Below are 24,894 nucleotides of genomic sequence, written 5' to 3' on the forward strand. Positions count from 1 at the left end.
CTCTGTCTCTTTATTGGTGCATTTAGTCCATTTACATTCAGGGTAATTATAGATAAGTGTTCAGTGTTGTCATTTTTTGCCTTTTTATGTGTGTTGTTGACAATTTCATTTTTCCACTTACTTTTTTGTGCTGAGACATTTTTCTTAGTAAATTGTGAGATCCTCATTTTCATAGTATTTGACGTTATGTTTGTTGAGTCAGTACATTTTTCTTGGCTTTTATTTTGAGTTATGGAGTTGTTATACCTCTTTGTGGTTACCTTAATATTTACCCCTATTTTTCTAAGTAAAAACCTAACTTGTATTGTCCTATATTGCCTTGTATCCCTCTCCATATGGCAGTTCTATGCCACCTGTATTTAGTCCCTCTTTTTGATTATTGTGATCTTTTACATATTGACTTCAATGATTCCCTGTTTTGAGCATTTTTTTTTTAATTAATCTGAATTTTTTTTTGTGCTTTCCCTATTTGAGTTGATATCAGGATGTTCTGTTCTGTGACCTTGTGTTGTGCTGGTATCTGATATTATTGGTTTTCTAACCAATTTCCTTTAGTATTTCTTGTAGCTTTGGTTTGATTTTTGCAAATTCTCTAAGCTTGTGTTTATCTGTAAATATCTTAATTTCACCTTCATATTTCAGAGAGAGTTTTGCTGGATATTCGATCCTTGGCTGGCAGTTTTTCTCCTTCAGTGCTCTGTATATGTCATCCCATTGCCTTCTTGCCTGCATGGTTTCTGCTGAGTAGTCTGAACTTTTTCTTATTGATTCTCCCTTGAAGGAGACCTTTCTTTCCTCCCTGGCTGCTTTTAAAATTTTCTGTTTATCTTTGGTTTTGGCAAGTTTGATGATAATATGTCTTGGTGTTTTTCTTTTTGGATCAATCTTAAATGGTGTTCGATGAGCATCTTGGATAGATATCCTTTCGTCTTTCATGATGTCAGGGAAGTTTTCTGTCAGCAGATCTTCAACTATTTTCTCTGTGTTTTCTGTTCTCCTTCCCTGTTCTGGGACTCCAATCACACGCAAGTTATCCTTCTTGATAGAGTCCCACATGATTCTTAGGGTTTCTTCATTTTTTAAAATTCTTTTATCTGATTTTTTTTCAGCTATGTTGGTGTTAATTCCCTGGTCCTCCAGATTTCCCACTCTGCATTCTAATTGCTCAAGTCTGCTCCTCTGACTTCCTATTGCATTGTCTAATTCTGTAATTTTATTGTTAATCTTTTGGATTTCTGCATGCTGTCTCTCCATGGATTCTTGCAACTTATTAATTTTTCTACTATGTTCTTAAATAATCTTTTTGAGTTCTTCAACAGTTTTATCAGTGTGTTCCTTGGCTTTTTCTGTAGATTGCCTTATTTCATTTCTGAGGTCATCCCTGATGTCTTGAAGCATTCTGTAAATCAGTTTTTTATATTCTGTTTCTGATAATTCCAGGATTGTATCTTCATTTGGGAAAGATTTTGATTCTTTTGTTTGGGGGGTTGTAGGAGCTGTCATGGTCTGCTTCTTTATGTGGTTTGATATCAACTGCTGTCTCCAAGCCATCACTAAGGTATTGTAGTGATTTATTCTATATTTCCTCACTGAGTCTTATCCTGTTTTGTTTTCTTTCAATATACGTGGATGGGCTACTAGATTGTGCTGTCTTGTTTGTTGTAGCCCTGGCCTCACTTATGACCTATTACCAGTTGGTTTGGGCTGTTGCCAGGTATATATGCCTGAGTCTATTCACTATTCTTGAGTAGAATCTGATTTTGGGTCATCGTGTGTGTGCTGCACCCTAACACCTATCCACCTCGAGAAGTAGTGGTGATAGTTGTGTGCACCAGATTCTATTAGCAGCTGGGGTTCACACTCCGGGGGGGCAGGATGCTGACAGGCTTCCCCCAAGTGTCAGTGAGGTAGGTGTGTCTCTATTCCTATAGCACCTTGGTGGCAGGGCTCTGTAGCTATACCTTAGGCCCCCAATGCAAGTACCTCTACTTATTGGTAGGTGTCATCCTCCTTAGACCCCTAAGGCAAGAGGCTAGGTGGTCTTGGGGGAGCTTCAGCCCTCAGTTACCTGTTGTGGGTCAGTGAGGGCTCTGTTGAATAAGCAGAGATATCAGACCTGGGAAACTTGTTTTTCCAGTAAATCTGCTAAAAAAAAAAATGCAGTCAGATCCCTATCAGAACTGCCTTTGCATTATAACAGTCACCTTGTTCCCTGTAAGGATGAAAGCCCGAGATTTGGATCATATATGCTTGGCTGGAGCTGGTTCTGTGTTTTTAGTCCAATTAGGGAAGGATTTTTGGTCCCTGGGTTTTTTGTGGTTGCTTCTCTCAGGCCGGAAGAATGGGTTAGGAAAAGACCAAAAAAAAAAAAAAAAAGGGAAAAGCAAAGCCGCGGAGCTGGAGTTGTTCTCCCTCTGGCTCAGGAAATTCCAATGTTAATGTAGCCACCTGGGAAGGGGAGGGGAGTGTTCAGAAAAATAGGAGAGAGTAGCACCCCGGAATATAGCCAAAGTTGCTTATCTTGCTTGGGATGACTATTTTATCTGAGATTCCCAAGGGGCGTGTCGCCTATGTGTGCTGGCTGGTTAGAGATTGCCTCCGAGGGTCTGGCCCGCTGAAGCCGTGGTCAGATCCTCTGCTTCCAGTCCAAAGCCCAGCGTCAAGGTTCCCCTGCTGGGACGCTGCACTCCTGGCTCCAAAACCAGTCACTGCCTCCCGGGGACTTCTCTTCCCACCAGCCGCGATGCCACGCTGCCCACGCGGACCAGCTGGGCCCCCTCTCGGGGTCAGTTCAGGGGGGTAGGGCTGCGCCCCGTGTTTGTGCCATCACAAGATGTTGTGTTCAGCTCTCCTGCGCCCAGTCCTAAGCCCGGTGCCAAGGTTACCTGACTGGGATGCTGGCTCCAGACTCCAAAAACAGTCTCTGCTTCCCCGTAGTTGTTCGTTCTCCGTCTCTGTCACTCAGGTCAACTCTTTAAATCTGTGTTTGTTGTTCAGGGTTCGTAGATTGTCATGTATGTGATCGATTCACTTGTTTTTCCGAGTCTTTGTTGCAAGAGGGATCTGAGGTAGCGTCTACCTAGTCAGCCATCTTGGCCCCCAGTCGGAAGCAGCCTTTAAGAAATCACAAGATATGTTGCTTTGGACAAATCTGCTGCAAAAGACTTTTTTTAAGTGTTGAAAAGCAAAGATGTCACCTTGAACACTAAGGTGCCCCTGACCCAAGACAAGGTGTTTTCAATTGCCTCATATACATGCAAAAGCTGGACAATGAATAAGGAAGACTGAAGAAGAATTGACACCTTTGAATTATGGTGTTGGTAAAAAACATTGAATATAACTTGGCCTACCAGAAGAATGAACAAATCTGTCTTGGAAGAAGTACAACCAGACAGCTCCTTAGAAGCAAGGATGGCAAAGATACGCCTCACAAGCTGTGGATGTGTTATCAGGAGGGGTGTATCCCTGGAGAAGGACATCATGACTAGTAAACTACAGTGTCAGCAAAAAAGAGGAAGTCTCTCAATGAGATGAATTGACATAGTGAGTGCAACAATGGGCTTGTGCTTAAGAAGGATTGTCAGGATGGCACAGGACAAGGCAGTGCTTTGTTCTGTTGTAGATAGGGCCGTTAGGAGTCAGAAACGACTGGATGGCACCTAACAAGAACAACAACAACATGGATAGCTAGAGAGAGAGAGAAAAAAAAAAAATAGAACAAAGTTTATTTTTTCTTTAAAGCATCATCCTAACACAGACATTTTCTTAAAAAATTCATCTTTGCACCTATCATCTCTATGAGGAGAAAAGCCCCTAAAGTCTGTTTATTTCTACTTTTTGTTCTTCATCCACAAAACAACCAGAAGATATTTAAGAGCAAACTTTTAATGATCCATTACTTTGAAAACTTCTATTCTGGAGACTGTGAGAATTTTGAGAGAAACAAATTAAAAAAAAAAAAATCCAACACAAAGTTCATTATGTATAATGGGTATTATACAATAATAAAATTATTGGATGGGGGATGGGGGGTGGTTGGAATGTGGTTGGGGGAAGGGAATCAGTGATTAATTAAAATAAAGGATAACCATTATAGGATTGTCATATATCTAAATGGGGGACTGAAGAAGTATGTTTCAGAAATGTAAAAGAAAAAAAAAACCAGGGTGAACAATGGAAAAGATATGAAAATCATTTAGTAGAGAGGATCTGAGCTTCATTAGTTGTGTGATGTGACTGGAAGATGATGTAGATTCAAGGTAGCCATAAAGCATAGCATTAAACTCAATTGTTACTGGACATTGATCAGTTTGTATAAAAACTTCAGTCTTTGCTAAAGTTGTTACAGCAGCCACAGGGGAAAAATACAGAACGAAAAATCTAATTAATCCCATGTTTACACAACACAGGAAAATGAGGGCAGAGGGTTTAGGGATTTAAGCCCCAAATGTCACTAAGTAAAAATAAAAAGTCACCTGCCTTGTGTTCACCTACCCAAAATGAGAACAGAAAGACATGCTCATGGCAGGTAGGATTTTGAATTGACAAATTAAAAGACTGTAGGAAAAAACAATTTTTTTTTTTTTGGAAAACTGAGGAATCAAATATTGAGGAATTTGTAAATGAATCATTTTATGCCTACTTTTTCACTTAAATAACTCTGCAGTCTAACAGCCAAACCATATCTTATTGTTGAAGCTGTGTGAATTTGAGTGACCTCATTTGTATGAGTAAAGTACATATTTTATTAATTTATATTTTAATGAAAATTCATAAGTAAATCATTACTTTTAATTACTGTTCAAGTGATATCACTACATATGTGAATTTAAGATTTGTTCTAGTGCTATTTCAACCACAGTTGAGTTATCACTTTAAAAGCACTAATACATATAAATTTCAGTTCATACGGAACACACATTATAATACATAAGCAGAGAAACAAATAAAAATCAGACCACCATCTGCACTGCAATTTTTATACACGAACAGAGAGATTCACACATGCTCACAGACACAGACACACACACACACACTCACACAAGGAAATTAACCCTTAATATTTCTGAAACATTTATTATTCCTCTTCCTATTCATTAAGTGCTACGGCTGCTAACCAAAGGGACAGCAGTTCGAATCCGCCAGGCGCTCCTTAGAAACTCTATGGGGCAGTGCTCCTCTGTCCTATAGGGTTGCTATAAGTCAGAATTGACGCAACGGCACTGGGTTTAGTTTGGTTTCCGATTTTCGATTTTTATTGGAAATTTAATTTAAAAATCTAAAGAGATACAGATGTTTGTGTTAAACTCTGTACTTCCCACTTTGTATCATTTCTCTTTAGTTTGTCAGTGGACATATCTTTCCAGTCATAAACTGGACTATAAATGGTCAGCAAAGAGGAGATGAAGGGTGATAGAAAAGTTGAGTAAAATATGTTTTATTCAAGTTTAGCTGTTCAGAGAAAACTAAAGACATCATACACCAAAACAGTAACGTAATAACTTTCATTTGTTAACTTATATGCAGTGTCATTTGTTGTTGCTGAATCTTTAAAATCAATTATATTTCTGGATGAATACAAAAAAATGTGATCACTTTTTTGGTGCAACCAGGTATTTATTTTTCCATGTCAAATGTTTAGGCCTGTATCTTCTGGCTTGGTCCCTCTGACTACTGTGTTTTGTTTTAATATCATTTTGAATCTGGAATGAGCTTTATGTTTATTCAAACCTACTGCGTCAGATTAGATATAATAGTCATGTATCAAGAGTGACATATGGAATTGGAATCAAAGTTTATGAACTTTCTATTCAAGACATTTTGAATTTTTTTCAGTAACATAACAATGACGCTTTTTCAGTGACATTCATCCGGGCTAGTTTCTGAAGATCAAGAAGACAATTTACAGAAAGAAAGTGTTCTGTCTTACAGAGAATATTTTGTGGCTGTCCACCACCAGACTTATACTCTGATCTAGCATTTTCTTGATCTTTTTTGTGACCATTTAAAATAAGAACAAAGAAGAATGGATGGAGAAAATTGCTCCTCCTTGACTGAATTCCAACTCTTGGGAATTACTAATAACCCTGAGATCAAAGTGACCATATTCACCTTGTTTCTGGTTGTTTACCTCATTATTCTTGTGGCAAATCTTGGAATGATCTTTCTAATAAGAATGGACTCCCAGCTTCAAACACCAATGTACTTTTTCCTCAGCCACCTCTCCTTCTGTGACCTCTGCTATTCCGCAGCAATTGGGCCCAAGATGCTGGTGGACCTCTTAGCCAAAGACAAATCAATTTCTTTCTATGGCTGTGCTCTGAGTTCTTCATCCTCTGTATCTTTACAGATTCTGAGTGTCTCCTGCTGGTGATGGCCTTTGATAGATACAAGGCCATTAGCAACCCCTTGCTCTATATAGTCAACATGTCCAGCAGGGTGTGCTCCATGCTTATGGCTGGGGTTTACCTGGTGAGTATGGTGGACGCTTCGATAGAAACGACATTAGCTTTCCACTTATGTTTCTGTGGGTCAAATGAAATTAATTATTTCTTCTGTGATTTACCTCCACTTTTCCTTCTTTCCTGTTCTGATATTCAGGTCAATGAGTTGGCATTATTCATTGTTTTTGGCTTCATTGAACTGAGTACCATTTCAGGAGTTCTTGTCTCTTACTGTTACATCATCCTCTCAGTCTTAAAGACACGCTCTGCTGAGGGAAGGTTCAAAGCTTTCTCCATCTGCACCTCCCACTTAACTGTTGTTGCTGTTTTCCAGGGAACTTTGCTCTTTACGTATTTCCGGCCAAGTTCTTCCTACTCTCTAGATCGAGACAAGATGACCTATTGTTTTATACCCTTGTTATTCCCATGTTAAACCCACTGGTGTACAGCCTAAGGAATAAAGATGTGAAAGAAGCTCTGGAAAAACTGAAAAATAAAATGCTGTTTTAACTAGTTAAACACACACATAAAGAGTTGTAGTTTTCCTCAAATGTATAGCACAGAATAATGTGGTCTGAAATTCTTTAGTACAATGAGTATTTATACAAAATCTCTACTCTAGTAATTATTAGGTACTTTCTAAATATGCTATACTTCCTTATATGTCTTTAATTTAAATACAGTACTCTCTAATTTTATAAAACTTTCTGGTCTCCTTATTAGTGTACCAAAATTTTATTTCCAGGACTTATTGTTTATTTCACGCCTACTGTACTTTTTATTTATTTATTTTTATACTTTTAGGTGTTTTGTGTTTCAATCCAGTGGTTTCTATACTAATGAATTCTATAATCCAGTGTAAATGGTAAACTTTAATTAGCTAATAATTCAAATAATTCATAACAAAATATAAAATATCATGAAACAAAAAGGCAAGGTGCTCTTAATCCAAAGTAAAATGTCTCAATCTACTGTGGAAAGAAGAAAAACTTCTTTGAAATGGGCACATGCAGTTCCTGATCTACATGATGAATGGAGATGCAAAGTGGGGGAGAGGAAAGTATTTGAGGCAGAAGGATTGGCGATTAGTGATGATAATGTGGATATGACTATGTTTTTAGAGGAAATGAAGCCTCAAATTTTTAGATATAAAAGAGCAAAAAGAAGGACCTTGGTGAAGCCCATCCTTGTGTGTAGTTCTTACCTCTCCTGTCCTTTCCTCTAGAAGGATTTCCTTTCATCCCCCCACCCCACCACATCTCAGGCCTGGACAAATTCCCCTAGTCTGGGTTTATAAACCACCCTCTCCTCAGGGCCTCATTTTATCTGTCACTTGGTTTGTTAAATTGCTGCTTATAAGCTGAGATTAAGAGCACTCTGTGATGATGAGTGTTTCATCCCTGTTATTAAGAAGCACCTGCATTGTGCCCATGACATAGAATGGGAAAACAGATGTGTGATAAAATCAGCATACTCGATAACATTTTTTGAGTGACGTTTACTTTGCAGTCAAAACAAAAGTAACTAAGGTAATAGTATATGTCTCAAATATATTTTTTACACCTTTTAAGAAAGTTCATAATATGGTTGTGGTTATTATTCATAATGGATCTTTAAAGATATACATATTAATTTCCGGAGAATTGAAGAGTATTCATTTGGGTACTTTCTTGATGTGCACCTACTTTATCGGGCTCTGTTCTACTTTTTGATAGCCAAAAAAAAAAAGTATGAGGCTGATGCGGAAATATCAACATAGCCTTATACTTAAAGGACTACAAAAGACTCAGGAAACACTGATGGTATAGTGGTTAAGAACTATGGCTGCTAACCAAAAGTTCAGCAGTTCTAATCTACGAAGTTCTCCTAGGAAACTCTGTGGGTCACTTCTACTCTGTCCTATATAGTCACTACAAGTAGGAATCGACTCAACAGCAAGGTGTTATACAAGACTCGAGGACTCTCTTAATTACTCGTTACAAATGTAGAAGCTAAAAGCCACTGAATGTCATAGGCAACACAGCTGCGATTGCTAAGAGACAATATATCATTTTATGAAAACATTTCAGAATTTCAGTAAATCGCAAGAGTGCCTTTGCTTTTCCAAGTGGAATTTTTGTGTGGTACACTGTGATATGCTTGGGAAAGGTAAGGTGGTGGAAAAAGTATATGGGGAGGGATTGTTTTGAAAAAGTTTTTAGGGTTCCCTCTTTACAATATTTTCTCAATTAATCCACACTCTTTTCAAATTGTTACTTATGAAAAGCAGAATGGAATAAAAGTATGTTTACATATATTAATGTCCAATGTTTGGGGGGTACCAAGTTCAGTGGATTGTCTCTAATTTTGAAGATGCTTTAATGGCATCTAATTAACTTATCTTCCTTCCATATCACAGTTACATATTACAGCATCACGAGACTGACGTGTTTTGCATATGGGCCTCTTTAATCACGTCTAATGGGTTTTGAACTGAAGAAAAGGAACTATTAACCCAGATAAATGATTCATTTTAAGATGAATCAATGTTTGTCTGAAATGGGTTAAACAACTTGATTAATTGCAGGCATCATCTCCCTACATTTCTGCAAGGACAGGTTGAATACTTCCTTTCTGGGAATTTTTTTAAGGGATCTTATGTTTTAAATAGGAACTTGTTAAGATGGCCTGAACCAATCCTTCTACCTTTCTTCTTGGGAGTCTACAGAAATGGAGAAAACTTAATATCAAAGGCTGTAATCTATGCTAGCCTGTCTACAATCCTCACCGTTACCTTCCGTTATCTGTCTCTTTAAATCACTCCTTCTCACTCATCCACTAACAACTGAGGGCAAATATTATTGTCCAAGTATGAGATTACCAATGCCTATGTGTAAGGGTGAATTTTATAGTTGAATTCCTATATCTTGACTCCTTTCTTCAGGAAATTGGCATTCACATTTTAATATGCACTTTATTAAAGAAAAAGTGGTTATCCAACTTTATTCGTGCTCGGATAAATAAAAAGGAAACTTCGATCCAGCACCATAACCCTATACATAAAAAGTGGCATAGCGATGGTAGATTTGGGTATATGTATAACACAGGAAACAAACTGACATACCGTTGATAATGGCTGTTTAAAGACATTTGTAAGAGCAAAGCAGTAATAATGCTCAATGACTTGGTAGGTGGGAGGTGCTCTTTCAAAGACAGAGGCAGCAAATTTAAACCCTCCTTAGTAAATTCACCTCAGAAACATATTAGAAGCCAGGGATGCAATGCCACTCTAAATCATGTGTCTTAACTAATAAGTCACTCTTCCTTGCCACACCTCATTTTTCCCTGAATAAATGACAGGGTCAGAATAGATTCTCTCTGTCATCCTTTCTAGCTGGCAAATTCTCTTTGTATCTATGATCCTAAACAAAAAACAAAACGAAAGAAAAATATTGCTGAGTGGATTTCAACCATGTGTTACAGATTAGAACTGCTCTATAGAATTTTCTTGAATGTCATCTTTACAGAAGAGTTCAGGAGGCCTTTCTTCTGTGGTGCTTTGGGGTGGATTCAAGCCTCCAACCTTTAGGCTAGCAGTTGAACAAAAGCAGTTGGTGTCATCCAGGGACCTATATACGACTCTACTGCTTGTAAACCCATCCCCACTACTGAAAGGGTTATAAATAAAAAAATAAATAATGACTCATTCTTGGTACAAAAAGACTACATTGCAACTCTTGGTTGGTTCATCTGAAATGGCTGTGACAATTAAGTCAGCTAATAACGTTAGTTACAGGAGACCAAATGCTTTTAGAAATTTTTCCTTTGACAAGCCTCCTAATTGGCATTCACTTTTTAATGTGCACTTTATTAAAAGAAAAGAAAAAAAAGTGGTTATCCAACTTTATTTGTGCTCAGATAAATAAAAATAAGCCTCAGTGCAGTACCATAACGCAACTGCAAAATAGCTAAAACCAAAATGATGGACGATATTCAGTATTGGTGAGGGTGTGCAACAGCCATAGCTCTCACACATTAACAGTGGAAGTGGGAAATGGCATCCGCATTGGAAAACTGTATGCTGTTAAACACCATTGAATTGGCTCCAACTCACAGTGACCCTATGCACAACAGAAGGAAACGCTGCCCGGTCCCATGCCATCCTCACAATTGTTTCTCTACTTGAGCCCATTGTTGCAGCCACTGTGTCAATCCATCTTGTTAAGGGTCTTCCTCTTTTTCGATGACCATCTATTTTACCAAGCATGATGTCCTTCTCCAGGGACTGATCCCTCCTGACAACTTATCTGAAGTATGCGAGAAGCACCTTGGCATCCTTGCTTCCAAGGAGCATTCTGGTTTGTACTTGGTGGATATTAACCCATTTCACTTGGATATAAAGCTAAAATATGATTTTTGAGTCATGGAGCAAGTATATGTCCAGCTATATTAAAAAATATATATACTGCCATATAGTTTTCTATTCTGAAAATTCCTCTAACTGTACACCTATTACTTGAGTGTTCTCTAAGTGTACCTTACACAGCAAAAGGCTTTTCTAAACACAGTCTAGTCACAATTTGATTGTAAGAAATTTAAAAATTACTTTAGTATGAACTATGATTTTTAGCAATGCCTATGTATGATAAAGTTCAATGTAATTTTTTGTGGAATTAAAGGTAAAATTTTCATCAGATATTTCAGTGAATATTCTTTTTATACTTAAAACTTGCTATCTTGCAAGGAGACTCAACATACAGTGACATGAGTATATACAATTTATTTATTTAATAAAAGCCCATGCCCCAGAGCAAGACAAGTATTTTCTGAAGGAAATGAGTTTATAAATAAACAGTTGCCTACATAGCATTTTGTTAGTGGCACCAGTGACTCTAAAATCCAAAAAAAAAAATATATATATATTGCCGTCTAGTTGAGTCCCACTCATAGCGACCCTATAAAACAGAGTAGATCTGCCCCATAGACTTTCGAAGGAGCACCTGGTAGATTTGAACTGCCAATCATTTGGTTAGCAGCTGTATCACTTAACCACTATGCCACCAGTAACACTAAAAAAAAACCCACTGCTAGGGAAATTATTTAGGTACATTTTTTTCTTCCTTCTGATGTCTCAAATTCTACCTTAAGTCATTTTTTCCCCATGATCTAAGGAATACATCTTCAATTAAATATAATATCTTTGGGAGGTTAATTAGCTTATCCAATTTTTAATAAAAATATAGCCACCATGGCTTAGTTTTAATGGGGAAGGTGGTAAGGGATAAAACTTGATGGTCTAGTGGGACAGTCATGTTTTGGTAGGAAAAGTCTGGGTCTTGCCTAATTATAGCGTGGCCAGAGGGAATTTGGTATCCCAGGAGACAGGGAGGACTTGAGGAGGAAATTAGTTTGGAAAGAAATCAGAAGAAGGAGACTAAGAATGACTTCACCTCCTCTAAATGTGCATCAGAGAAATAGATAATTGTGGCAAAGCTCTTGAGTAACACAAAGGCATCAGCTTCTTGAGATCACCCGGTGGACAATTACTAGCAATTAGTGAAGTTGTTGGATATTCGTCTCAACGATGTCTCCCATAGGAGGACACTGGGTATTGCAGTATTGGAATCATCACATAGAAAATTACAATGGAATATGAAAACTCATTCAAGTGTATCAACTACCAGCACTTTGCTCAACATCAGGAATATTTTATTTTAATAAGTGTAGCCTACTAATTTTTAAGGCATGGTCATGCTTTATAGGCAAACGGAAAAGGTTGGTTCTGTCTACTCCCAGTGTGGGTTGAGAATAAACAAGAAATTACCTAGAATACAGAGTAAATTCACTGACTTATGTCCATCACATCTTCTTCTTCTTTTTTTTTTCATATATACATATTTTGCAATTACTTCTTTTGTGGTAAAAAATAAATAATGAACAACATTAAGATTATGATGCACCATGGGTGTGTATAATTATTATGCATTATCTAAAAATATCAACTGACAGTAGGTAACTAACAAACACAGAAATTTATTCTTGTCAGTGACTTGCAATCATTCACAATTGTCAAATATTACACAGGCCCTGGCCAATGCAGCAAACTTCCACAGGGCTATTTCATACAACTTCAGGTCACACCATTTTTCTCATTTCCAATGACCTTCCCAGAATTGTGCAGTATAGTAGCCCATTTCACACCAAAGTCAATAATGTTCAAGTGTTAAGCTAAGATAAATAAAACAGATTATATATCAAATCTGGTGACATTTTCTATTTGCTCTCCTCTAACTTTAATCATTGTTAGAATCCTGCCTTGGTGGGACTTCAATGACCTCTAAGTTCTCTTAGATCTCTAAAAATCTTTGGATTACTATTTTTGTGTATTTGTGCACACTTGATTTTAACATAAAAGCACTATAAAATTCCAAGTGTTGCAAAGAAAGTTATTCTTTAAAGAGACATTTGTTTTATTACTCTATAGTCAGGCATCAGTTGTGAACAAATGCTTTGGAGTCAGATAAACTTAATGTCCTTGATCCTCCAGATATCTATTTACTGCTTTTGGATCTCACTTTCCACATTCATATAATGAAGCTATTAGAGACATTTTAGGATGCACAAGCTAATGCAAGGAATAAATAATATAATGTGATAAGTTAATATATGAAAAACACTTGCCATTAGTAAGAATGCTACATTGTACTATATTTAAAATCATGTTTGTGCCTCTGAAAGTCCACTGTTGAGTGAAAAGGTACACACATTCACAGAAGGAAGAGAGGATAGATATTTTAATGATTCAGAACGAGAAGAAGACACGATTTAGCTCTGGGCCTGATGAAGAAGTCCTATCAAAGTGACCAAGATGGTAGACTAACATTCAAGGAGTGTAGGGTAGTACATTGACAACTATAGATGTATGGGGAAGATAGTTGTTCTTGTTGTTAAATGCCGTCAAGTCGATTCTGACTCATAGCAACCCTTTGCACAACAGACTGAAACACTGCCCGGTACTGCGCCATCCTTAAAATAATTGTTATGCTTGATCTCACTGTTGTAGCCACTGTCTCAATCCACCTCGTTAAGGATCTTCCTCTTTTCCACTAACTCTGTACTTTGCCAAGCATAATAATCTTCCCCACTGATCTCTTCTGACAATATGTCCAAAGTATGTAAGACACAGTCACGCCATCCTTGCTTTTAAGAAGCATTCTGGTTGCACTCTTCCAAGACAGATTTGTTCATTCTTTTGGCAGTCCATGGCATATTCAATATTCTTCGCCAACACCACGATTCAAAGGCATCAATTCTTCGGTCTTCCTTATTCATTGTCCAGCTTTCACATGCATATGATGCGATTGAAAATACCATGGCTTGAGACAGATGCACCTTAGTCTTCTAGGTGACATCTTTGCCCTTCAACACTTTAAAGAGGTCCTTCGCAGCAGATTTACCCAATGCAATGAGTCATTTGATGTCTTGACTGCTGCTTCCATGGCTGTTGATTGTGGAACGAAGTGAAATGAAATCCTTGACAACTTTGATCTTTTCTCTATTTATCATGATGTTGCTCTTTGGTCCAGTTGTGAAGATTTTTGTTTTCTTTATATTGAGGTGCAATCCATACTGAAGGCTGTGGTCTTTGATCTTCATTAGTAAGTGCTGCAAGTTCTCTTCACTTTCAGCAAGCAAGGTTGTGTCATCTGCATAACACAGGGTGTTATTGAGTCTTCCTCCAATCCTGCTGCCTCGTTCTTCTTCATATAGTCCAGCTTCTTGTATTATTTGCTCAGCATACAGATTGAATAGGAATGGTGAAAGATACAGCCCTGACCCACAACTGTACTGACTTTAAGCCACATAGTATCCCCTTGTTCTGTCTGAACAACTGCCTCTTGATCTATGTAAAGGTTTCTCATGAGCACAATTAATTGTTCTGGAACTCCCATTCTTAGCAATATTATCCATAATTTGTTATGATCTACAAAGTCCAATGCCTTCGCATAGTCAATAAAACACAGGTAAACAACCTTTTGTTATTCTCTGCTTTCAGCCAGGATCCATCTGACATCAGCAATGATATCCCTCATCCATGTCCTCTTCCAAATCCAGCCTGAATTTCTGGCATTTCCCTGTGGACATACTGTTGCAACTGTTTTTGAATGATCTTCAGCAAAATTTTGCTTGCATGTGGTATTAATGACATTGTTCTATAATTCTGTACTTGGTTGGATCAACTTTCTTGGGAATAGGCATTAATATGGGTCTCTTCCAGTCTGCTGGCCAGGAAGCTGTCTTCTATATTTCTTGCCATAATCAAGTGAGCAACCCCAGCGCTGCATCCATTGTTGAAACATCTCAGTTGGTACTCTGTCAATTCCTGAAGCCTTGTTTTTTAGAAAACTCTGCTGGCATAGTGGTTAAGTGTTACAGCTGCTAACCAAGAGGTCAGCAGTTACGATCCACCAGGCACTCCTTGGAAACTCTATGGGGAGGTTCTACTCTGTCCCATAGGGCAGCTATGAGTCAGAATCGACTCGACAGCAGTGGGTTTGTTTGTTTTTTTCTTTTTTGCCAATGTCTCCAGAGCAGCTTGGACTTCTTCCTTCAGTACCGTCGGTTCCTGGTCATGTGCTACCTCTTGAAACGGTTGAAAATCGACTAATTCTTTTTGGTATAAAGACTCTGTGTTTTCCTTCCATCTTCTTTTGATGCTTCCTGTGTCCTTTAATATTTTCCCCATAGAATCATCCACTATTGCAACTCGAGGCTTGACTTTTTTCCTCAGTTCATTTGGTTTGAGAAACACTGAGCGTATTCTTCTCTTTTGGTTTTCTATCTCCAGCTCTTTGAACATGTCGTTATAATACTTTACTTTGTCTTCTCAAGCTGCCCTTTGAAATTTTCTGTTCAGTTCTTTTATTTCATCATTTCTTTCTTTTGCTTTAGCTGTTCGATGTTCATAACCAAGTTTCAAAATCTCCTCTGACATACGTCTTGGTGTTTTCTTTCCTTTCTGCATTTTCAATGACCTCTTACTTTCTTCATGTATGATGTCCTTGATGTCATCCCACAACTCGTCTGTTCTTTGGTCACTAGTGTTCAGTGTGTCAAATCTATTCTCTAGATGGTCTCTAAATTCAGGTGGGATACACTCAAGGTCATGTTTGGCTCCCTGTCTATCACTCTTTTGTACTGTGGGGGTTTGTGTGTTGCTGTGATGCTGGAAGCTATGCCACGTATTCAGGGTCACCCATGGAAGACAGGTTTCAGCTGAGGTTCCAGACTAAGGCGGACTAAGAAGAAGGATCCAGCAGTTTACTTCTGAAAAGCATTAGCCAGTGAAAACCTTATGAATAGCAGCAGAACATTGTCTGATATAGTGCTGGAAAATGAGCCCCCCAGGTTGGAAGGCACTCAAAAGACAACCGGGGAAGATCTGCCTTCTCAATGTAGAGTTGACCTTAATGACGTGGATGGAGTAAAGCTTTCAGAACCTTCATTTGCTGATGTGGGATGACTCAAAATGAGAAGAAACAGCTGCAAACATCCATAAATAATCAGAACCTGGAATGTACAAAGCATGAATCTAGAAAAATTTGAAATAATCAAAAATGAAATGGAACACATAAACATTGATATCCTAGGCATTAGTGAGCTGAAATGGGATGATATTGGCCCTTTTGAATGAGACAATCATATTATCTACTATGCTGGGAATGACAACTTGAAGAGAAATGGTTTTGCATTTGTCATCAAAAAGAACATTTTAAGATCTAGCCTGAAGTAACACTGTCAGTGATAGGATAATATCCATATGCCTACAAGGAAGACAATTTAATACGATTTTTATCCAAATTTACAAACCAACCACTAAGGCCAAAGATGAAGAAATAGAAAATTTTTAACAGCTGCTGCAGTCTGAAATTGATCAAACATGCAATCAGGATGCATTGATAATTACTAGTGATTGGAATGCAAAAGTTGGAAACAAAGAAAAAGGATCAGTAGTTGTAAAATATGGCCTTGGTGATAGAAACAATGCCAGAAATCAAATGATAGAATTTTGCAAGACCAACAACTTCTTCATTGCAAATACCTTCTTTTAACAACATAAAGGGCGACTATACACATGGACCTCACCAGGTGGAACACACAGGAATAAATTGACTACATTTGTGGAAAGAGATGATGTAGAAGCTCAATATCATCAGTCAGAACAAGGCCAGTGGCCAACTGTGGAACAGACCATCTATTACTCGTATGCAAGTTCAAGCTGAAACTGAAGAAAATCAGAGCCTAAGTCCACAACAGGGGGAAGATTGAGTGGGTACAAAATTGTGTCTCCATTACCTCCCAATTTCCAATGTGCTGTCATGAATAATAATATACAAAAGTTATTTTTATGGGTGATTTATATTTTTTATTCTGGTAAATATATATATATATGAAAACACATGCCAATTAAAGATTTTCTTTATGTTCAACTCAGTGACACTAATTGCAATAATTATGCTGTGCAACCATTACCAGTATGTATTGCCAAAAAGTAATTTTTAAAAATAAACAGCACTCACCTGTGCAATGTTCATTACAGCACTTTTCACAATAGCCAGAAAGAGGAAAGAACTGAAACTTTAGTCAACAAATTATTGGATAAACAAAGTGTGACATATACACCCAATGGGAGACTGCTCAGCCATAAAGAGAAATGAAATTCTGACTCATGCCACACATGCCGCAACATGGATGAACCTTGAAAACACCATGCTGAGTGAAAAAAGTCAATCTCAAAAGAAGAAATATTGTATGATCTGATTTATATGAGATAAGCAAACATAGAGAAACCAAAGATTATTAGTAGTTATTAGGGATGAGAGGGAAAGAGAAAGAAGGGATTTTTGCTAAGGGGGCAATGTGTTTATGTCAATTTACTGGAATCATTTGGAAAAAGATAGGGAGAATGGTTACACAACATGAAGAATGTAATTTATTTCTCCAAATTGTACATGTAGAAATTGTTGACTCGATGTATTTTTTCTTATGTATACTTTCACTATTACCAATGTATATATAGATATAGGTAGCTCACATGCAAGTTCAAATGCTCATATGCAAGTCCAGGCTGAAACTGAAGAAAATTAGAACAAGTCCACAAGAGCTAAAGTGTGACCTTGAGTGTGCCTTACCTGAATGTAGAGACCACCTGAACAGTAGATTTGATGTCTTGAACACTAATGAGGGAAGAACAGACCAGTTGTGGAATGACATCAAGGACATCATACATGAAGAAAGCAAGAGGTCAATAAAAAGACAGGAAGGAAACAAAAGACCAAAATGGATGTTAGAAGACACCCTGAAACTTGCTCTTGAACATCAAGTAGCTAAAGCAAAAAGAAGAAATGGTGAAGTAAGAGAGTGAACAGAAGATTTCTAATGGTGGCTTAAGAAGACAAAGTAAAGTATTATAATGACACGTGCAAAGACCTGGAGATAGAAAACTAAAAGTGAAGAACATGTTCGGCATTTCTGAAGCTGAAAGATCTGAAAAAAAAAATCCAAACCTCAAGTTGCAATATTGGAAGATTCTATGGGGAAAATATCAAAAGACACAGCAAGCATCAAAAGAAGATGGAAGGAATACATAGCTTCACTATACCAAAAAGAATTGGTCTACATCAACCATTTCAGGACGTAGCATATGATCAGGAACTGATGGTACTGAAGGAAGAATTCCAAGCTACACTGAAGACATCGGCAAAAAACAAAGCTCCAGGAATTGACAGAATAACAATTGAGATGTTCCAACAAATGGATGCTGCACTGGAAGTGCTCACTCATCTAAGCCAAGAAATTTGGAAGACAGCTACCTGGCCAAGCTACTGGAACAGATTCATATTTATGCCTATTCCAAAGAAAGGTGACCCATCCAAATACAGAAATTATCGAACGATATCCTTAATATCACATGCAAGCAAAATTTTGCTGAAGATGATTCAAAAGATGTTGCAGAATAAAATTGACAGGGAACTGCCAGATATTCAATGTGGATTCAGAAAAAGACATAAAACAAGGGATATCATGGATGATGTCAGATGGATCCTGGTTGAAGGCAGAGAATACCAGAAAGATATTTACCTGTGTTTTATTGATTACACAAAGATATTTGACTGTGTGAATCATAACAAATTATGAATAACATTGGGAAGAATGTGAATTCCAGAACACTTGATTTTGCTCATGAGGAGCATGTACATAGATCAAGAAGCAGTCATTTGAACAGAACAAGGGATACTGCGTGGATTAAAGTCAGGAAAGGTGGGCATCAGGGTTGTATCATTTCACCATACTTATTCAACCAGTGAAACTCTGGTGGTGTAGTGTTTAAGCCTTTGGTTGCTAACCAAAAGGTCAGTAGTTTGAATCTACTAGCTCCTCCTTGAAAACACTATGGCTCAGTTCTACTCTGTCTTATACAGTTGCTAGGAGTCAGAACTGACTTGATGACAATGCTTTTGGTTTGGTTTATTCAATCTGTATGCTGAGAAAATCGTTAGAGAAGATGGACTATGTGAAGAAGAATGGGGCATCAGGATTGAAGAAAAACTTATTGATAACCAGCATTAGCCAGATGAGACAAACTTGCTTGCTGAAAGGGTAGAGGACTTGAAGCACTTACTGATGAAAATCAAAGACCACAGCCTTCAGTATGGATTACACCTCAACATAAAGAACAATCCTCACAACTGTACCAATGAGCAACATTATGATAAATGGAGAAAAATTTGAACTTGTCAAGGATTTCATTTTACTTGGATCCACAATCAACACCCATGGAAGCAGGAATCTAGAAATCAAAAGAAGCATTGCATTTGGCAAATCTGCATAAGGGACCTCTTTAAAGTGTTGAAAAACAAAGACGTCACATTGAAGACTAAGGTGCACCTGATCCAAGCCATGGTGTTTTCAATTGTCTCATATGCATGTGAAAGCTGGACAATGAATAAGGAAGACTGACGAAGAATTGAGCCTTAGAATTTTGGTGTTTGCAAAAAATATTGAATATACCATGGACTGCCAAAAGAATGAACAAATTTGTCTTGGAAGAAGTACAACCAGAATGCTCTTTAGAAGCAAAGACGGCAAGACTACTTCTCACATACTTTGGACATGTTACCTGGATGAATCAGTCCCTGGAGAAGGACATCATGCTTGGTAAAGTACAGTGTCATCAAAAAAGAGGAGGACTGTCAAGGAGATGGATTGACACAGTGGCTGCAATAATGGGCTCTAGTATGACAAGGATTGTGAGGATAGCACAGGACCGGGCAGTGTTTTGTTCTGTTGTACATAGGGTAGCTATGAGTTGGAACCAACTCAACAGCACTTAACAACAACAACAACAGCAAAGATAGATAGCTAGTGAGAGAGAGGAAAAAAAAAAAAGAACTAAGTATTTTTTCTTGAAACCGTTATGGTAACACATATGTTTCCTTAAAAAGCTTTATCCTTGCACGAGTCAACTATATGAGTAGAAAGAGCCCCCAAAATCTGTTTATTTCTGCTCTTTGGTTATCCACCAAACAACCAGAAAATATTTAAGAGCAACATTTAATGATCCTTTATTTTGGAAATTCTTATTCTAGAGCCTGTGAGAATTTCCAGAGAAACAGACAATAAAATAATAATAATTCAAGACCAAATGGGTTACGTGTGATGAATGTTATACAATCATAAAATCATTGGATTGGGGTCAGTTGACATGTGGTTGGGGGAAGGGAATCAGACAGTGATTAAAGAAAATAAAGGCTAAGCATTATAGGAAAGTCATATATCTAAACGGGGCAGTGAAGAATTTTTTTTCAGAAATGGAGACAGACATGATGAACAATGGGAAATATATGAAAATCAAGTAGTAGAGAGGATCTGAGCTTCATTACATGTGTGATTTGACTGGAGGATGATGCAGATTCAACGTTGCCATAAAGCATAGCTTTAAATTCAGTAGTTAATGGACATTGAAGAAAACTTCGGTCTTTGCTAAAGTTGTTGCAGCATTCACACGGGAAAAATACAGAACAACCAGGAATCTAATTAATCACTTGTTGGCATAACACAGGAAAATGAGGGCAGAGCCTAGGGATTTAAGTCCCAAATGCTACTAAGCAAAAGTAAAATGTGACCTGCCGAGTGTTCAGCTGCCCAAAATCAGAAGAGAAAGACATGCTCATCTAAGGTAGGATTCTGAATTGAAAAATCAAGAGTATAGAAAAAACTTGGGGGGGAAATATGAGGAATCAAATGTTGAGGAAATTATAAATGAAGCATTTTATGCCCACTTTTTCACTTAAATAAACTCTGCAATCTAACAACCAAACCATAATATCTTATGGTGGAAGCTGTGTGAATACGGCTGACCTAATTTGTATGAATAAAGGAGATAATTTATTAATTTACATTGTAACTAAAAATCATAAGTAAAACATTACTTTTTATTACTGTTCAAGTGATATCACTATACATGTGAATTTAAGATTTCTTCTAGTGCTTTTTCAACCCTAATTGAGGAATCACATTAAAAATACCAATGTGCATAAATTCTAGTTTGCATGGACCACACACTATAATACCTAAATACATAAAGAAATAAAAATCATACCACCACTCAGTTTTTATATACCAACACAGAGGTTCGTACACACTCACAGACACACACATACACAAGGAAATGAACCCTTAATATTTCTAAAACATTTATTTTTCCTCTTCCTATTTTCATTTTTTATGTAAAATTAATTTTAAAAATCCAAAGAGATTACAAATGTGTGTGTTAAATCCTGTATTTCCCACTTTTTTCATTTCTCTTTAGTTTGTCAACACACATATCCTTTGGGATCTGGTCAGTCATATAACTGGACCATAAATGGTCATCAAAGAGGATATGAAGTGTGATAGAAAAGTCCAATAAAACGTGTTTTGCTCATGTTTAGTTATTCTGATAAAACTAAAGACATCATGCACCAAAATGGTAACATTGTAACTTTCACTTAGTAACTTACATGCAGGACTATTTATTGTTGCTGAATCTTTAGCATCAATTATGTCTCTGGATGAATACAAAAAAGTGTGATTGCTTTTTTTGTGCAAACAGGTATTTATTTTTACATGTCAAATGTTTAGGCCTGCATCTTCTGGCTTTGTCTCTCTGACTATCATGTTTTTTTAATATAATATTTTTACTGGAATGAGCATTAGATTTATTCAAACTTACTGTCTCAGATAATATATAATTGTCATATGGCACAGGTGACACATGGATTTGGAGTCCAAGCTTCTGAACTTAATATTCAAGAAGTTTTGAATTTTTTCAGTAAGATAAAAATGCCCCTTTTTCAGTGACTTTTATCTGAACAAGTTCCTGAGGGTAAAGTAGGCAATTTACAGAAGGAATGTGTTCTGTCTTACAGATAATATTTTGCTGACGTCCACTAGAGTTAAACTCTGAAATATCATTTTCTTGATCATTTTTATAACCATTTAGAATAAGAACAAAGAAGAATGGATGAAGAAAATTGCTCCTCCTTGACTGAATTCCACTTCGTGGGAATTACTAATAACTCTGAGATCAAAGTGACCATATTCACCTTGTTTCTGGTGGTTTATTTCATTATTCTTGTGGCAAATCTTGGAATGATCATTTTAATAAGAATGGACTCCCAGCTTCAAACACCAATGTACTTTTTCCTCAGCCACCTCTCCTTCTGTGACCTGAGCTATTCCACAGCAATTGGGCCCAAGATGCTGGTGGACCTCTTAGCCAAAGACAAATCAATTTTTTTCTATGGCTGTGCTCTGCAATTCTTCATCTTCTGTATCTTTGCAGATTCTGAGTGTCTCCTGCTGGCAGTGATGGCCTTTGACAGGTACAAGGCCATTAGCAACCCCTTGCTCTATACAGTCAACATGTCCAGCAGGGTGTGCTCCATGTTTATGGTTGGTATTTATCTGGTGGGCATAGTGGATGCTTTGATACACACTACGTTAACTTTCCGCTTATGTTTCTGTGGATCAAATGAAATTAATCATTTCTTCTGTGATACTCCTCCGCTTCTGTTGCTATCTTGTTCAGATACACAGGTCAATGAGTTAGTGATATTCATTGTTTTTGGCTTCATTGAACTGAGTACCCTTTCAGGGGTTTTAGTTTCTTACTGTTACATCATCCTCTCAGTCTTAAAGATCCACTCTTCTGAGGGAAAGTTGAAAGCTTTCTCCACCTGCACTTCTCATTTAACTGCTGTTGCAATGTTCCAGGGAACTATGCTCTTTATGTATTTCCGGCCAAGTTCTTCCTACTCTCTAGATCAAGACAAGATGACTTCATTGTTTTATACCCTTATTATTCCCATGTTCAACCCCCTGATATACAGCCTAAGAAATAAAGATGTGAAAGAAACGTTGGAAAAACTGAAAAATAAAATGCTGTTCTAAATAGTTACACATATGAGGAGTGGTAGTTTTCTTCAAATCATATAGTGAAGTGTCATGTGCTCTCAAATTCTTTAGTACAATGAGTATTCATTCAAATTCTCTACTGCACCAATTACTAGGTACTTTGCTAAATATTTTTTTTTCCTAAATAAGCTATACTTTCTTATCTGTCTTCAATTTAAATATAGTACTGTCTAATTTTAGAAAACTTTCCAGTCTCCTTATTAAAGTATGAAAATTTGACTTGTTCAATTTTTGTTTTAATGCATTAACTGAATTATTCTAGGAGTTATTGATCGTTTATTTAACATCTACTATACTTCTTGACATTTTGTATTTTATGGCCAATCCAGTGATTACTATACTAATGGATTCTATAATACAGTATAAATGGCAAATTTATTTAGGTAATAATTCATAACAAACTACAAAACATGATGAAATGAAAAAGCAAGGTGCTCTTAATCCAAAGTAAAATGTCTCAATCAACTGTGAAAAGAAGAAAGACTTTGAAATGGGCACATATAGTTTCTGATCTAAATGAAGAATGGAAATGCAAAGTGGGAGAGAGGAACTTATTCCAGGCAGAAGGATTGGCAATTAGTGGTCATCAGGTGCATATGACTATGTCTTTTTAGAGGAAATGAAGCCTCAAATTATTAGATATTAAAAAGCAAAGAAAAGGACCTTGGTGAAGCCCATTCTTATGCTGTAATTCTTAACTCATCACTTCCTTCCCTCCAACATCTCCCCACCCCACCTCAGGCATGGACAAATTCCCCTAGTCTTGGTTCATAAACCACCTTCCCCTCGGGGTGTCATTTTATCTGTCACTTGGTTTGTTAAATCATTGTTTATAAGCTGAGATTAAGAGCACTCTGTGCCATTGAATGTTCCATCCCTGTTATAACAAGCACATGCATTGTGTCCATGACATAGGATTGGTAAACAGATACACAATAAAATCAACATATTCCGTACTCCATAACATTGTTCATATGGTAGTCAAAACACAACTAACTGAGAGAATAGTATATGCCTTGATCATGTTTTTTACATCTTGTAAGAAAGTTCATAATATGGTTGTGGTTATTAGAGGTAATGGACCTATGAAGATATGCATATTAATTACTTGAGAATTAAAGAACATGCATTTGGGTACTTTCTTTATGTGCGACAACTTCATTGGGCTCTGTTCTAGTTTTTTGATAGCCAAAACCAAGCAAGAGGCTGGTTTGGAAACATGGATATAGCCTTATATCTAAAGGACTATACAAGACTCAGGAAAACATGGTGACATAGTAGTTAACATTTATGGCTGCTAATCAAAAATTCAGCAGTCCTAATCCACCAAGCACTCCTTGGAAACTCTAGGGATCACTTCTACTCTGTCCTATAGGGTCCTTGTGAGCTGGAATCTACTCAATGGCAATGGGATATACAGGACTCAAGGACACTCTTAATCACTCACTACAACGTGAAAGCTAAAAGCCACTGAATGTCATGGGCAATATAGCTGCCATTGCAAAAGGTCATTTTATGAAAACTTTTCTGTCAAAACATTAAATCAAGAATTGATTAACACGTTCTTTGAGTTAGATAAAATATTTTAGACTTTGGGAACCATATGGTTTCTGACACAGCATCTCATAACTGCCCTTGTTTGACAAAACAGCCATATGCAGTAATTAATAAATGCATGAGAAGATTGTGCTCCAATTATAACTTATGGCTCATAGTTTGCCTACCCTGCATAGGATTAGATAAATAATGTATGGTATATGTGTACATTAAAATACTACTCAGTGAGGTGGGGCCAAGATAGAGGAGTAGTCAGATGCTTCCGGTGATCCCTCTTACAACAAAGCCCTGAAAAAACAAGTGAATCAATTATATAGATATATGACAAGCTAGGAACACTGAGCATCAAAGCAAAGTTAAGAAATTGGACTGAGTGATAGGGGAGGGAGAGACGGTG

At 37.2% G+C, this 24,894-nt stretch overlaps 1 protein-coding gene and 1 pseudogene across 1 annotated transcript; both read left to right on the forward strand.

Moving 5' to 3' along the window:
* The first annotated feature begins 6,025 nt into the window (after positions 1–6,025).
* Positions 6,026–7,305, forward strand: LOC126080347 (olfactory receptor 5W2-like; annotated as a pseudogene).
* Positions 7,306–21,980: 14,675 nt separating this feature from the next.
* LOC126079911 (olfactory receptor 5W2-like) lies at positions 21,981–22,916 on the forward strand. The gene has a single exon (XM_049891267.1). It carries the CDS (start codon positions 21,984–21,986, stop codon positions 22,914–22,916), a length of 933 nt encoding a protein of 310 aa, XP_049747224.1. The 5' UTR covers positions 21,981–21,983.
* The last annotated feature ends 1,978 nt before the right edge of the window (positions 22,917–24,894 follow it).

Source organism: Elephas maximus, chromosome 7 (genome assembly GCF_024166365.1).
Source record: "Elephas maximus indicus isolate mEleMax1 chromosome 7, mEleMax1 primary haplotype, whole genome shotgun sequence".
NCBI classification, from domain to species: Eukaryota; Metazoa; Chordata; class Mammalia; order Proboscidea; family Elephantidae; genus Elephas; species Elephas maximus.